The following is a 16137-nucleotide window of genomic DNA, read 5'->3' as shown; positions in this document are numbered from 1 at the left end:
TTTATTTATTTATTTATTTATTTATTTATTTATTTATTTATTTATTTGACAGAGAGAGACACAGAGAGAGAGGGAACACAAGCAGGGGGAGTGGGGGAGGGAGAAGCAGGCCTCCCACGGAGCAGGGAGCCAGACAGAGGGCTCGATCCCAGGAGCCCGGGATCATGACCCGAGCCGAAGGCAGACGCCCAACGACTGAGCCACCCAGGCACCCCTTGCATTGTTTAAATGCTAAAACATGTATAAGTTAGGGCGCCTGGGTGGCTCAGTTGGTTAAGCGACTGCCTTCGGCTCAGGTCATGATCCTGGAGTCCCAGGATCGAGTCCCGCATCGGGCTCCCTGCTCGGCAGGGAGTCTGCTTCTCCCTCTGACCCTCCTCCCTCTCATGCTCTCTGTCTCTCATTCTCTCTCTCTCAAATAAATAAATAAAATCTTTAAAAAAAAAAAATATCTTTTAAAAAAACATGTATAAGTTAGCTTTGCATGAAGTTCATGGCAGTGACTGAGGGATGTGAACTTCTCTTGAATCTTTATTCCTGCACAGAGGCCTTTTTTTGTTGGTTTCTACATTTCACATGTGATTTGCTCTCAAAGGACTTCTGGGTAAATGTATTATTTAACTGTTTGATTCACTTTTTTAATAGGAAAAGATATTTAAGTGAAATACAAAGATTGAAAGTTAAGCTAGCTCTACATGCCTATTTTATATTTTTGAATTAAGCTATTTTTGAATCTTTATGAAATTATATGTACTTTTTTTTTTTCTCTACTAGTTTATTCTCCAGATATGCCTTCACGGCTTCCCATCCAAGACATATTTGCCGGACTGGTTACAAGTATTGGCACTGCAATACGATACTGGTTTCATTATACACTTGTGGCCTTTGCATGGTTGGGAGTTGTTCCTCTTACAGCATGTGAGTATTCATTTCTCTGTGATTGGAGTTATACAACTTATAAAGTTGTATAAGTATTCAGTTTGGTAATATTGCATCATATTTTTGTTTGAATGATATTTATTTGATGTTACAATTTCATGTATTAGGAAAGCCGCACTTAGGAAACATTGTCCACCTAAATTAAGAATTGTTTTTAACAGATCATTTTCTTGAATGAATGTGGGAATGAAAAACAGCATACAGAGGCTAATAATGAAAGTTCATGAAAGAATTGAAGAAGCAAAATCAAATTAGAAGGATCTTGATTTTTATTCTTTGAAGTATATTAGAACTTTCAAGGGATTGCAAAAGTTAGATTATTTTGAGATTTTTTTTTCCCCTCCCTTTTAAAAGACAGCTCATATATTTGTAATAGTCCTGAATAATTGGGAGGCTTATCTTTCAAGATATAGGAGGTTTTCTGGGAGGTTGGTATACTAGCCCTTAGTTGATCCCTTTTGGGTTTTTGTTTTTAGAGACATGCAGAAGGGTAGATAGTATATGGTGCCAGAGTATGTAGCTATGATTCTTTGGAGTTAAATGCAAATGAGATTTTTAAATAAGTATAATTAATATCCTTGTGTTTCTTTACAATAAAATAAATAAAATTGATCATTTATGAAGATGAAAATCTTTGGGGATACATTGAATAGCAGAATAGGTATTATTGAAAAGTGAGGTAGTGAACTAGGAGATTGAGCAAGGGTTCTCTTGGATGTAACTCAAAGAGACAAGAAGTTGCAAGTATGAGGAGAAAAAAACCAGGAGATGAAAGCTGCATCCAGTTGTTTCAGTACCTGTCTAGTAAGTACTTTCACAAGGTGAAAGGTCATGGACATGAGGAAATGTCAGGCATCTTTTTGATTGAAAGAAAGCTGACCATGATGAAGGACAGAGCCTCACAAACCTAGATACATTCTCAAGTTTTCCAGGGCTGAATAAAATGGTAGATGTTCCACTTGCACATGAGCCTACAAAGTAAAAATCATACAGGTGTCAGACATAAAATTAGCAGCTCTGAATGCTACAGGACAGCAGAAACTTTAGACTTTGACAACATTTCTGAACCTGAAATCTACCCATAAATTATTCTCAGATGGAGGGACAAAATAAAGACATGTCAGTAGATGTAAGGGCATGAAAAGTTTGCCACCTCAAACTATTTATGAAAAAAGTGTTTGAGAATATACCAAAATGAGTGAGGAATCAGAAAGGCATGAGCTACAAAGAAAAAGAGACAGGTGCTTCCCACAGCTAACTAGCAGTTGTTTTAATCTACAATGACTAGCGATTTTTAGGTAGTAGCCAGGAACTAAAATTCTAGATGATTTTAACATGGGAGAAGCTAAGAGGAGAGGGTAGAAATGAGAGCTTCCTAAGTTGTTTATTTTATTTGTGAGGAGACTGTAGATGCTCTAGACAGAGAGAGGAAAATACTGTGTGACTCTGCATTAAAAATTATGGGAGTAACCAACTAGAGTCCAGAACTAGACTGACATCTGCACCATCACCTGATTCACAACAAAGGTGCCACTGCTGTTTAGTGGAGGAAGGATGATTCTTTCAATAAATGGTATAGCATCAACTGGATGGCCATATGAAGAAAAATGAAACGTCATTATTTCACACCTGACACAAAAATTAATTTGAGATGGATCATAAGCTTGAATGTGAATGTTAAAATCAGAAGATTTCTAAAAATATAGGAGAATGGGGCACCTGGATGGCTCAGTCACTTAAGCGTCTGTCTCTTGATTTCGGCTCAGGTCATGATCTCAGGGTCATGGGATTGAGCCCTGCATCAGGCTCCGCATTCAGCACAATGTCTGCTTGAAATGCTTTCTCTCCCTCTCCTTCTGCTCCTCCCCTCATTCGTGTGCACACGGTCTCTCTCTCTGAATAAATAAAAAAAAAAAATTTTTTTTTTAAGATTTTATTTGTTTGAGAGAGACAAAGATAGTGAGAAGGGAGCATGAGCTGGGAGAAGAGGGAGAAGCAGGCTCCCCGCTGAGCAGGGAGCCCATACAGGACTGGATTCCAGGACCCTGGGATCATGACCTGAGCCAAAGGCAGACACTTAATGACTGAGCCACCCAGGTGCGCAAATAAATAAAATCTTAAGAAAAAAAGAGAAAATATAGGAGAATAACCATAAAAGAAAGAAAATACTGAATAAATTGGACTTAATTGAAATTAAGAACTTTTATTCATGCTTTGATACCTTTAAGAGAGAAAGGCAAGCCCCACGGAGTGAGAGAAGATTTTTGAAATACACACGTCAAACAAAGGACTTGTATCTAGAGTATGTAGGGAACTCCTAAAAATCAGTAAGAAAAAAGCAGACAACCCAAATAAAAAGTAGACAAAAGATTTGAATAGGTGTTTCTGGAAAGATCTAAATAGCCAGTAACACACAAAAAACTGCTCAGCATCATTAGTCATCAGGGAAATGCACAAGAAGATATTGCTACATACTCAGCAGGATGGGTAAAATTAAAAAAACAAGATAATACCAAATGTTTCTTAGGATGTGGAGCATTTGGAACATGCTTACATTGATGGCAGGAGTATATATGGTATAACCACTTTGGAAAACCGTTTGGCAGTTATCTTTGAATGCTAAGTATTATAAATACTTTATGATTCAACAGTTCCATTTCTAGGAATATAGCTGATGGAAACCAGAGCCTTGTGTCCACTAAATGATGTTCAAGAATAATCACAGCAGCTTTGCTAATAGTAGTTAAAACTGGAACCAACGAAATACCTATCAACAGTAGTAGAGTAGATACATTGTGGTTTTTCTATACAGTGGAGTCGTACTTAGTGAGGAAAGAGCTCATTATTGGGACATGGAATAACATGGAGGAGTTTTACTTTGAGAGAAAGGAGCGAGGCACAAAAGAGTATGGATTGTATGATTGCATTTATGTGAAATTTTAAAGTAGGCCAAATTGATCTATGGTGATAGAGATCAGAATGGTGGTTATCTTTTTGCTGGAGATACTGACTAGGAAGGGGATTGAGGAGCCTTCCAGGGAGCTGGAAATGCTGAATACCTTGATCCTAGGTGGCAGTTTCCTGGATATGTACATACATAATAATTCACCCAGATGTATACTTAAGATTCATGTAAATTTTATCTTAATAAAAAGTAACAAAACTTAAAGGTAAGTGCCAGAAGAATAGAAGTGGGGTTACGAGTTTTTGTCCTGAGAAGTCAGAGTATGAAACCGCAAATATTTGGAAAGTCCAACAAAAGGAAGGACAGGGACGGAGGGCAGGGGGAGGGAAGTCAGAGAGGAAAGGGTAAGGTTGCAACTTCTGTGATCATAAGAGTTTACACAGTTGTGTACAGAGGAACGTGGTTTACTATGAGAAATAAGTACAGAGCAGCGCAGGTTAATGCTAGAGGCATGTTAGCAAATGCTGACAGAACATAGGAACAGTGTTCATCAGCCAGATGTCATTCAAGATGAAAAGCTTTAAATGGAGCAAAGCATTATATTTCATATTAGTAAAGGGCATAGTCATAAGAAAGCAAAACTTAATTTTTTTTTTTTAAAGATTTTATTTATTTGACAGAGACACAGCAAGAGAGGGAACACCAGCAGCGGGGAGTGGGAGAGGGAGAAGCAGGCTTCCTGCAGAGCAGGGAACCCGATGCGGGGCTCGATCCCAGGATCCTGGGATCATGACCTGAGCCGAAGGCAGACGCTTAACGACTGAGCCACCCAGGCGCCCCGAAACTTAAGAACTTTTATGCACCAGAGTACAGGACTTCGAAATATGTAAAGCGTTCACAGTCAAGTGGAAGACTAACCCTCTCCAAAATCAGATCAAATAATCAAAAGTTAAGTAGGGACTTAAAAGATTTAAGTAATGCAGTTAACAAGCTGCATCTCTGTTCTGACTTGTTTACATATGCTCATATACATGCTCATAATTAAAATTTAAGTTCTGTCACAGAATACATAGTCTGTAACTTTTTTCTTTAAGTTAGCAGTGTACCCTGGTATTTTTCCATGTGAGAATGTGTTGAGTTACTGTACTTTTTTTTTTTTTTTTTTTGAGCTACCTTATTTTTTAGATGCATAGAGCACTCTGTAGGAAGGAGGCCTTTAATTTGTGAATCCATTTTCTTATTTGCAGATATTTGGTTTGTTGTCAGTTTTACTTTGTTACAAGCATACTTGTTTTGAATATTTTATACACATATGTAAGAAATTTATTTCTATTACAGAAATTTTTTCCTACCTTTTCATTTTGATTTGGTTTTTGAAAACAGCCATTGAAGTCACTGAAAATTTCTGATACGAGGCTATAGGGAATGCTTAAACTAGCATACATGTAGTTTGGTTATAAAGAAAATCTTAGCTGTTTCCTCTTGGACCCTGTTTCTGTTCTTGCCTTTCTGACTAAGAGGTGCCCCAGGGTTTTTTTTTTTTTTTTAAAGATTTTATTTATTTATTTGACAGAGAGAGACAGCGAGAGCAGAACACAAGCAGGGGGAGTGGGAGAGGGAGAAGCAGGCCTCCCGCAGAGCAGGGAGCCCGATGTGGGGCTCGATCCCAGGACCCTGGGATCATGACCTGAGCCAAAGGCAGACGCTTAACGACTGAGCCACCCAGGCGCCCGCCCCAGGGTTTTTTTAATGTAGTATTTTAGGACAGCCTTGCAAAGACTAAATATTTCAGGGGCTTACACTTTACCTCCGTTTAATTGAGTACCTGTCTGAGTTCATGATGTGTGTTGTAACCGTGTGCCATCTCGCCCTTTTCGGTAGGCCGTATCTACAAGTGCTTGTTTACTGGCTCCGTGAGCTCACTACTGACACTGCCACTGGACATGCTGTCCACGTGAGTACTCGTGAAGCTGGAAAGCTGCACAGCATAGCTAGTGCTCAGTCTTCCTGCACGCTTTTATTCTTGTTACAATTTGAAAAGTCCTTTTGTTCCAAGGACAAAGCGTTATAGCTACAGTAGAAGTAGCTGACATATGTACATGTTTGTTTTAAAACATACCCATTTTAAAGGACTATTTTGTAAGGGTGGGACGATATGTTAAATAGGCTGCTGTGCAGTGTGAGATATGTGCTGTCATGTTCCTTTGCTGAGAGTTCATTTAAACATGGATTTTTTAACAACATATAATCATTTGAATACAAATTTAGTTTTCAAATGTTTCTTGTGACTGTTAGAATATGGACTAAAAACTTGTTCACTGTCATTGTTTTACTGTATCTTAATTTGACATTAAGCATTTTAATTGTGTTTTCTTGGGAAAGATGTGTTTTTATTACTGAAGTCAGAATTAGGAATGCTGTAAATGATTAACTATATGAAGATCATTAAATATTAAGCCTGCCAACGATTGCACCTATATTTGCTAAATCTTCTTTTGTACCCAGCTGACCTTAGGTTTCTGATTGCTATGTCAGTAAAGACAGAGAACAATATAAAACCATCCAATGGAACAAAGTATTCAGAGTATATTACCATAAAAATAAGCCACAAGGCAATAGAAGAGAGCAGGAGGGCATACTGTATTTCTGATAGAAAAGAAATTAAGGAGGAGTTCTTTTAAGTCTCTTGCATCTGCATCATTATTATTATATTATTTTTTAATATTTTTATTTATTTATTTGACAGAGATAGAGAGCACAAGTAGGCAGAGCGGCAGACAGAGGGAGAGGGAGAAGCAGACTCCCCGCTGAGCAGGGAGGCCAGTGCGGGAGCTCGATCCCAGGACCTTGGGATCATGACCTGAGCCGAAGGCAGCCGCTTAACCGACTCAGCCACTGAGGCGCCCCTCTGCATCATTATTTTTAATCATGTTTCTAAATATTTAGAAACATTAGATGTGTCTGTGACTTGGTTTTTCTACTTGCTGGTAATACCTTTCTGGGATAGAACAGTCAGGTTATTTCATTTCTGTGTCTTTGGCAGTATAGGGAATAATAGATCAAAGGTTTTCAGCTTGAACTTATTTACATTAGAATTATTTTTTGTTTTCATTAATAAAGAACAGCTTTGATAAAGTAATGTTTAGAAGTAGACTGGGGCCTTGAAATAGGGTGCTCCTAGCTGTGGCCGTGACAAAAAAGAGAAGCAGTAATTTAACACATTTGAAAGTTTGGAACTAGCATAAGATGAAAGCCCTTTGTATAAAAATACAGGCCTTTTGTGAAGTGATGCAGTAGAAACAAACAGGACAGCATTCCCATTTCTGGACATCAGGTTTTTATCTCAGCCATCCAGAACATGGTCTCAGTATAGAAGTGTAAGAAGTTTGTCTTAAATGGCTCAGCCGCTATTCATTATGTCTTTGTGTATATGACATCATTCACCTCTGGCTTGCATTTAGGAATTGTATACACGCCAAGATGCATATTGGAAGTAGCGAGGGAAGTCCGATAAAAGCAAGGGGTGACTGCTAAGAGTGATGGAAGTTTTATTTTAATATGTATAAGCTAATAAAAGAACCATTTCACATAGGGTATTCTTGTTCATTTAGTTTGGGCTAAAATTCTGTAAACCGTTGCAGTTAATGAGTGCATCGTAGCGGCCAGTCCGTATCTCAGTTGTTAGGAAAGATGACTTGAACCGAACTATGCGGTTTAATGAAGCAGAGATACATTATTTCTCTAACGGTTTCTGTTTTAAATGGCTAAATATGTTAACATTTACCAAAGCCTAAATTGGTAGGCTTTGGCTATATGAAAAACAGGTGTTTATGGAAGCCATGTCAATGAAATGCCAAACAAGGTGTAGTATCCTACTTATCTACTACCTTTACTTCTTGTTGGTAGAACCATTGACCAATAGGTTGGCGGGTGTAGTCACTTAGGCGATACAGGGAGGTAGTTGGTTGTAACAGAAGGAACGCTAGCATTGGAATATAGTTTGTATCTGCAGGTTTTTTGGTGACTTTGGGCAAATCATTGGACCTTTCTGAGCCCATTTTCTCCTCTGTAAAGTGAGGAAGATCATGCCTCAGGGCTTTGGGTGGGCTATTCAAAGATTAAATTCACATATATATGTAAAAACTATATGTGAATTTTGAGTATTAGGTTAAGGCATAGCAGAATTATCACTGAAGCTCAGAACTGTTGCTTGTCTTAACGTTGGCAGGCTCCCCCTTTCTGATGTGATTGGTTAGTGGGCCACCAAAATTGCCTTTGTGAGACTGCTGATTGACGCAGGAGGAACACCAGAGGCGTAGCTGGGGATAGTCAAAAGAAATTGTAAACGTGGTTTGGTTTTGTAATCCCGTGCTGCCTTTTACAGTTTGAAGAATTGAGCCAGTTTTCCTGGAAGCACTTTTAAGTAACTACTTTTTTTTTTTTTAATGAGCTGTGTTTCATTTTTTCTGTAGTATTACTTTTATTTCTGAAATTTCACCTTAAATTTCTTAATATTGTAGCAGCTGCTTACATATTCTGTAACTCAGTTCTTGAGATCATCTCTAGGCGCAACGTATCAGTTAATTATTGCTTCAAAACCTACTGTCCCCAGAACTTATGGCTTAAAATGATAATTTTATTGGCTCATAATTCCAGGGGTCAGCCATTTGGGCTGGGCTCAGTTACTCATGTGTTTCACTGGAGTTGGATGGTCTAAGATGGCTCCAGCTGTGTGCCTTGGTTCTCTTCCACGTGCCCTCTCATCTTGGAGAAAGCCAGCAGGGCTTCTGTACATGGTGGTCGCAGGGCAGCGTTCTAAAAGGGTGAGAGTTGAAGTTCACCAGCTCTCTTCTAGGCTCTAAACTCAGGCAGCCTCACCTTGGTTCAGGCAAGTCACAGAACCAGCCCAGATTGTAGGTATGAGGGAAAAGAACTCTACAAAGGGTTTGTCACTGTTGAAAATCGACATCAAACAATTGCTCTTCTTATTGCTGATGACAAGTACGGAGTAGAGAAGTGGGTATTTTAGTCTGAAGTTATCAAAGTTTTAATAACCTGGAGGGTTCCTTAGCATGGGAGTGGTTAGGATTCCTCTTTCGATTAGGTTTTTGATAGTGGGCCACCAGAATTGCCTTCATGAGACATTTCAGGTCATATCTGTGGGCCACATCAATTCATTAAGTTTGGAGCCAGTAGGCTGAGGTCTCTCAAATGGACCCTTCCTCAGATTTTCCATGGAGGAAAAAGTCATTCCATTATGATAAAGGATTTTCCTAAGGCCACCAAGATTCTTGAGTTATCCTTGAATTATTCTGAAATCAGAAATAGACTAGGGAAGGACAAGTCCCTTGGGAGGAAAAGAACAAAGAGGTCTTTGGTGTTACAATATTGCATGTATCATAACATAATTTGTCTATCTGAATTTGTTGAGGAACTAATAACATACTTGTATTTGCAGTTAGCATCAAAATTTAATCCGCTAAGTGATAGATACCTAAAGGGTATGATAGATTTCTTTTTCTTGCACATTGCATACTGAGTATCTCTCAGCTTGCTTTCTTTACATCGTCATTAGGCCTCTCTGGAGGTTCTTCTCTTCTGATTTGTTAATTATCTTCATTTGTGTGGGTACCAGCTAACCAAGTTTATTAAACTTGTGTGTAAAATAAGGATAAGGAAATTCTTAGTGTGGGTTGGACAGTCATTCACCTTTCATAAATTACATACTTGGCCTTTGTCAGTGTTTGGTTGCTTTTGGTTTTTGCTTTTCGCCTGCCTGTTTTTATTTTAGTTTATTTTATTATTATTATTTTTTAATTTTATTTATTTGAGACAGAATGAGAGAGAGAGAGCACATGAGAGGGGGGAGGGTCAGAGGGAGAAGCAGGCTCCCTGCCGAGCAGGGAGCCCGATGCGGGACTCGATCCAGGGACTCCAGGATCATGACCTGAGCCGAAGGCAGTCGCTTAACCAACTGAGCCACCCAGGCGCTCGTCGCCTGCCTGTTTTTAAACCATGTTCAAAGAACGGCTAGGTAGCTAACTTCTGTGTAGTTCTGATGTTATTCTTCATTTACTATAATATAAATACATATAATAGAAATATATAAACAGGGGCGCCTGGGTGGCTCAGTTGGTTAAGCGACTGCCTTCGGCTCAGGTCATGATCTCAGGGTCCTGGGATCGAGCCCCGCATCGGGCTCCCTGCTCGGCGGGAAGCCTACTTCTCCCTCTCCCACTCCCCCTGCTTGTGTTCCCTCTCTCACTGTCTCTCTCTCTGTCAAATAAATAAATAAAATCTTAAAAAAAAAAGAAAGAAAAGAAATATATAAACAAATGTATTTGGCCAGCTTATAAGATAGATAGAATTTCACCATTCTCAGAAATAATTCTGAGAAACTGATTTTTACGTAGAAAATTATGACTTCTGGCTCTTCTTTCTGAAATTTTAGTTTAAGATGAAATGTTGTTACCTTTCATTTCTTAATTTTAAGCATTCTTTGGAGTAATTCTATATAATTTTTTTTTAATAGGGACAATTTATTGGCGGATTGTTTGCAGGGTTGTTTTGTGGTAACATGCACACTGTGTGCATTCATCAGCCTTGTGTGGTTGCGAGAGCAGATAGTCCACGGGGGAGCACCGATCTGGCTGGAGCATGCTGCTCCACCCTTCAATGCGGCTGGGCACCACCAAAATGAGGTAACTCCCTGCACCCCTGAATCGATTCTGTTCGCATAAGAATGGGAATTGTTGTCATTCTCTAAGATCTAAACCCTTGAGTCCTCTGCCCCTCATTGCAAAGCAGAACAGTGAAAAGGTTTGGGAGAAGATTAAGGGAAATGCAAAAAAATCAGAAGAAGGCACTTCTACTTTGCTTCTTAATTTTTGAGTGAGATTGGGAGCATTGTTGGGGGGTGTACTGAAATGCTCTTTCATTCCCTTTGCCTGGATTGACTGCTTAATGCTGGCCTGGACGTGAGCATACAGACTCCCTGGTGATGATGCTGACATGCTGCAGGACGCTGAGGAGGCTCCCTGCTTTCTTGGTTCATCAGTTTCTTCTTATGTAAAATGCCTTGTGTTTGCTGCTCCCAGTAGCAACATTACTAAAAGTAGAATCAGTGGAACACTGTTACACAATCTGGTGCAGTTTCACTTTTTCTTTATGAGAGATGCATGCTTAGGTTAGATGCAGGAGCATTTATTTGCTAGACGTGTTAAGAGAAAGAGGATAAGATAAATGACGTTTAGTGTCTTGCTGAGAAATTAATGGGGCTGAAAATGTCAAAACGTTAGCTATGTACAAAAACTATGCTTCATAAGATTTTATTATGAAAAATTGACTCTAAGATACTCAAAATAATTAACAACTTAATTTTTCATTTAAGGAACTTCTGCTGTGTCAGTGTGTAGTTCAATTTCAGTCAAATTCTGCCATACTTTTTTCTCTACAGAGTTGAGTGTAACTTCTCCTTAGCAAGTCACACATATAAGAAATGAGACTAGAAAGAAAAGACACTTCTTACCTAGTATTAATACTTTTATCATTGTATCTCATATTTTGAAACATTTAATGTAGTTGCTCTTTTAGAATCTTCATTAACTCCATACGGGGAATTCGGTGTTTTCTTTAACTATAACTATGTCGTTGCATTTGGTAGGTAGCAGAACTCAGTAAGAGCCAGAGGACGATGCATGGGGAACTGACAAAGTCCATGTGGACAGGTTTACCTACTGAGCAGGAATTAGAAACTGTTTCCTCAAGTGTTTAACTGATAACAGAGAATTAAGTTACACATCTGTATGAGTATAAACATATAGGTATATAAGTAAATACATGTTCGTCCCCGAGGCAGTCGGTAAAGTCAGGAGATGCCTTATGAAGAAGGATTATGGCCCTTGCCCAGAGCTGGTCGTGGGGTTTGAGTCTCATCGTGGGCTGTCCCCACCCCTGTGGCCCCCGTCCTCCAGTGTGGCACCTGCGCTGGAGTCTGAGTTCTGTTTCCCCAGAGTTAAAGAATGGAGGCTGAACGGTACCAAAGACACAAAGAAATAGAAAAGTCCAGAATGATCAAATAAGGTCACCACCAACTGAGATGATGGCTGAGGAGCCAGGGATCATCCTGAGAAAATCTCCCCAGGTCCAGGTTCCACGAGAGCCTTCTGGGCTTCCACCATATAGCCTTGATGAAGACTATGTCGAAGACCTTCAGATCATTCCATGAAGGAATTCTTCCGACCCTGCAGCCTCCAGGCAGGGGTTGCAGCTGGGCCCAGGGAAGTCCTTAGACCTTTATAGGAGCTTGCTGGACAGTAGCTGAGACCCAGTGTTCACGTAGAGGAGCAGTCTGGGGAGATGTTGGTGCAGAAGTAATTTTAGGTTGTCTTGCCTCAGGAGCTCAGAGCTCGGGTACAGAGATGTCATCCTGGGGTCGGAATCACTGGCTGAATCTTCGCTGCTCCCTTCTTGCTCAGCCTACATGTGAAAAGTAACCAAAGTTCTCTTTGTTGCAAGATCCAACTGCAGTCATGGGAAATCTGAACCTTGGTTTTCTTCGAGTTTGTCCTTGACTGGCTGTACTAACAATAAGTCAAAACTCGTATCTGGACCTCTTGTTGGCTGAGGCAGCTCTATTTCCTGAAACTGAGCTCCAGAAGGAGTTTCTCTGCCCTTTTGTTAAGATAGACAGCTTGCTCCTTTTTTTTACTCTGTTGAATGCCTCCTTTTTTGCGTTTTGTGACATGTTATAATGTATTGTTTTTATGTATCCAAAGAGGTAATGGCTTTAACTTTCTGAATTCTTGATTCTTGCTCTGCTGGCATGAATAGAAACTTCTGTAACCCCACTAGTAACTGGTTTGGGATGTGCTTGAAGTGTTAAAGTTAGCCAGATTTGTTGACCCATTTTCTTTTTTTCTTTTTTTTAGTTTTTTTTAAGATTTATTTTTTTTTATTTTTTATTCTTATGTTAATCCCCATACATTACATCATTAGTTTTAGATGAAGTGTTCCATGATTCATTGTTTGTGCATAACACCCAGTGCTCCATGCAGAATGTGCCCTCCTCAATACCCACCACCAGGCTAATGTTGACCCATTTTCTGTAATACTTTGTGAAATCCCTAAATTATACTGAATGAATATATACACTGTGAAGTGTGTTTGTTTATGTTCTTATATGCTGAGTAGATCCAAAATCAGATGCTTGTAGAAAAGATGACTTTGAAAGGTGTTTTTTTGGAGTTTTAATAGTTTGTGTTTGTTTGCTAGTTTTGTTTTTTTTTTTAATAGGAAGAGTGCGATTTGGAAATAGAGCAGAACTGAGACAAATTAGCTACATTTCTGGGTTCTTCTGTCATTTTAGGCTCCAGCAGGAGGAAATGGTGCTGAAAATGTTGCCCCCGACCAGCCTGCTAACCCACCAGCCGAGAACGCCGTGGTGGGAGAAAACCCCGATGCCCAGGATGATCAGGCAGAAGAGGAGGAGGAGGACAATGAGGAGGAGGATGACGCGGGTGGGGAGGATGCAGCCGATGCCAACAACGGGGCCCAGGGTAATAGCTGCTGGCCCATCCTTACCCTTCCTTTGTGACCATGAGTCCATTTCCCGCTTTCCTTGAGGAGAAGGACTGGAGTCTTCAAAATTTTATGGTTTCCGAGTTCTGTTTCTAACCTGTTTTTACTTTATTTTGGCAGATTTATTTATGGATATACATATGTGTAAATATTTTTTTTTGTGTGTGAAGCAGGGCACATTTTGTGTTTTTTTATTCATTTAACTTAAAAAAGTATTTATTTATTTATTTGAGAGAAAGCAAGAGTGAGAGAGCATGGGGAGCAGGCAGAGGGAGAGGGAGAAGCAGACTCCCCGCTGAGCAGGGAGCCCCATGTGGGGCTCGATCCCAGGACCCTGGGATCATGACCTGAGCCAAAGGCAGACACTTAACCGACTGAGCCACCCAGGTGCCCCTCATTTTATGTTTTAAAATCCTACTCTACACAGGACTTTTATAGGATGGCTAGGAAGAAATTATTTGTAAATTGTACTAGACTCTGATTTTTTTAAAGGAATTTGATACAGATTACTTTATTTCCTTCCATTTCTCTTGAGTCAGCACAACTTTTAATATCAAAGAAGAATTCTTGAAGGTACATTGCAGGACAGATGCCATGAAGGAAACCATTTTCTCATTTTCTAGCAGTCTAACTCCAGATTCTAAAGAAGATCCAGGACCGTGCCCGCCAGTCAGCCAGGGTAGCTCACCATCCCCACTTCTCCTCCCGCTCCAGAGGTTTCCTGTCCAGCACTGCAGTGTCTCCAGGTCCGCTGGACATTGCTGGTGTCTGAGTATCTCCTGGTGCCAGGCACTCAAACAGGTCCCTGACTTCATGGAGTTTCTGGTCTAGTGAAGAAGCAGGAGTACCCAAGTGCACAAATACCTTGTGACACGTTGTGATAAATCTGCAGGTTGCTCTGAGGATGCTGTTGGGAGAGTCTGTTTTAAATAAGATTCTCCAGGTAGCTCAGAGTAAGTGATATTTGAGGTGAGACCTGAAGGATGAGAACAAGCAAGTTGTGGGATGGGAGCAAGGGACCCTTGTAGGGAGCAGCAAGTCTATCTTCAGAGGCTCAAGAAGGCAACCTGCTGCCACCTTGGTGCAGCCATCCTTTCCTTCTCTTCATCTTAACACAATAATTTCTTAGTGCGTAGCTTCTTTCTTCCACTCGTGCTCTTCATAGTCTTCGTAGTGCTCTCCTGCCTTTAAAATCTGGTAGTGGTTTTTCTGTTACACTAAAGAACAAAACAAAATCCAGGTTTAACCTCCTCCCCAGCCCCGTTGTATGATCTGATCCCTGTCTGCCTTTCATACTGTATCTTCTACCACTCCCTCCCCATCCCCGGAGAGTTCTTGTCCCCCGGTTTCCTCGTTTTTCTCAAATTTTCCAGACTCATTCTAGATTCAGAGAGTTTAAGTTCCTGTCTTTCACATAATTCTATTTATTTCCTTTCTAGCACTTAACCACAATCTAGAATCACCTTATGTGTGTTATGTTTATGTGTGTGTATTCTTATTACCTAACAAGCAAATAATGTGGTTTAGCTTCTCAGCAGCAGCTTGCAAAACACCAAATTAAAAGCATATGTTTTATTATTTATGGTTCAGGTTCCATCAGTAATCTTTCAACTATAATTATATTTCCAGATGACATGAACTGGAATGCTTTAGAGTGGGACCGAGCTGCAGAAGAGCTTACGTGGGAAAGAGTAAGATTCTTTCTGTCCTGTATTCTAGTGTTTTAACCTTAAACTATGTGTTAAGTTGGGCATATGTGGATGCATACACCAGTTTTGTGGCTACAGTCATTGGAGGCTGCAGTAGAACTTTAAGTATTCTAGAGAAAAGTGATGTGTTGTTTGTAGTGAAAACATTAAAAATATTATAATGTATTGTTGACTATTTTTCTGTTTTTTGGCCTTTAATACAAACAAATTGTGGACTTCTGTAAAATGAAATAACAATTTAAATTGAAATATTCTGATACTGCAGTTGATATATCATGAAAGCTTGGCTGGCTCCTTATCTAATGTAAGAATTAAAACCATGGGTGGAACTGTTTTGACTTTACAATCATATGATTTGGAATAAAAGGAGGCCCAAATATGAAACTCCCTAATAAACAAGTTTCTTACTCTCTGAAAATGGTAAGCTGTATTGGAAAGTAGTAGGTAAGGATTATGTTTAAATATAATTGAAAGTGAGCCTTTTTTCTAAATAGAATAAAAAATGCTGTTGCATCTTGAATTTATGCATATCGTTATTATTTATTTCAGATGCTAGGACTTGATGGATCGCTAGTTTTTCTAGTAAGTAAAGCTAATATTTTTTAAAAATAGAGTTGTGACTTAATTATTTATCTTAATGATTCAGCAATTTCAAATTTATAGTATGTCTGGCTTTTTATACTAAAGGTCACCATGCCCTTTGATTTTTGATTACTTGTCATGTTGAAGAAAGTCTGTTTTGTGCATTGAAAATACTGGCAAAGAACAAAGGTAATAGTATTTAAAACGGTCATTATTATGTACTTGATTTTTAGAAAAGAAAATAAAATACAGATTTAATGGTAGTTAAGAAGAACTTGGTCTTCTTTTAAACCTTGCAGTATATTAATTAATGCTTTGCAGTGCTCATAGTGAGACCCAGTTTCATGTGTTAGGTTTCCACTGTTTGCCGAACCTCACCTATCTTTACCTTATTAGTAAGGAGGGGAGGGATAATTCTTTAAA

The 16137-nt window shown here is 39.4% G+C and overlaps 1 protein-coding gene across 3 annotated transcripts in view; it reads left to right on the top strand.

Annotated features, from left to right (window-relative positions):
• MARCHF6 (membrane associated ring-CH-type finger 6) overlaps positions 1-16137 on the top strand; it is a 75908-nt gene that overhangs the window by 27196 nt on the left and 32575 nt on the right. For 2 of the 3 annotated variants that reach the window (XM_021702545.1, XM_021702544.1), the window contains exons 4-9: positions 775-918; positions 5726-5798; positions 10377-10545; positions 13212-13401; positions 15053-15114; positions 15682-15714. In XM_021702545.1, coding sequence (XP_021558220.1) covers positions 775-918; positions 5726-5798; positions 10377-10545; positions 13212-13401; positions 15053-15114; positions 15682-15714 — 671 coding nt within the window. The remainder of the gene's footprint in view (positions 1-774; positions 919-5725; positions 5799-10376; positions 10546-13211; positions 13402-15052; positions 15115-15681; positions 15715-16137) is intronic. The other variant, XM_044917185.1, reaches the window with a different exon arrangement.

Source organism: Neomonachus schauinslandi, chromosome 7 (assembly GCF_002201575.2).
Source record: "Neomonachus schauinslandi chromosome 7, ASM220157v2, whole genome shotgun sequence".
Taxonomy (NCBI): domain Eukaryota; kingdom Metazoa; phylum Chordata; class Mammalia; order Carnivora; family Phocidae; genus Neomonachus; species Neomonachus schauinslandi.
The sequence above is the reverse complement of the archived record's forward strand: the minus strand, read 5'-3'. Positions and strand labels throughout refer to the sequence as shown.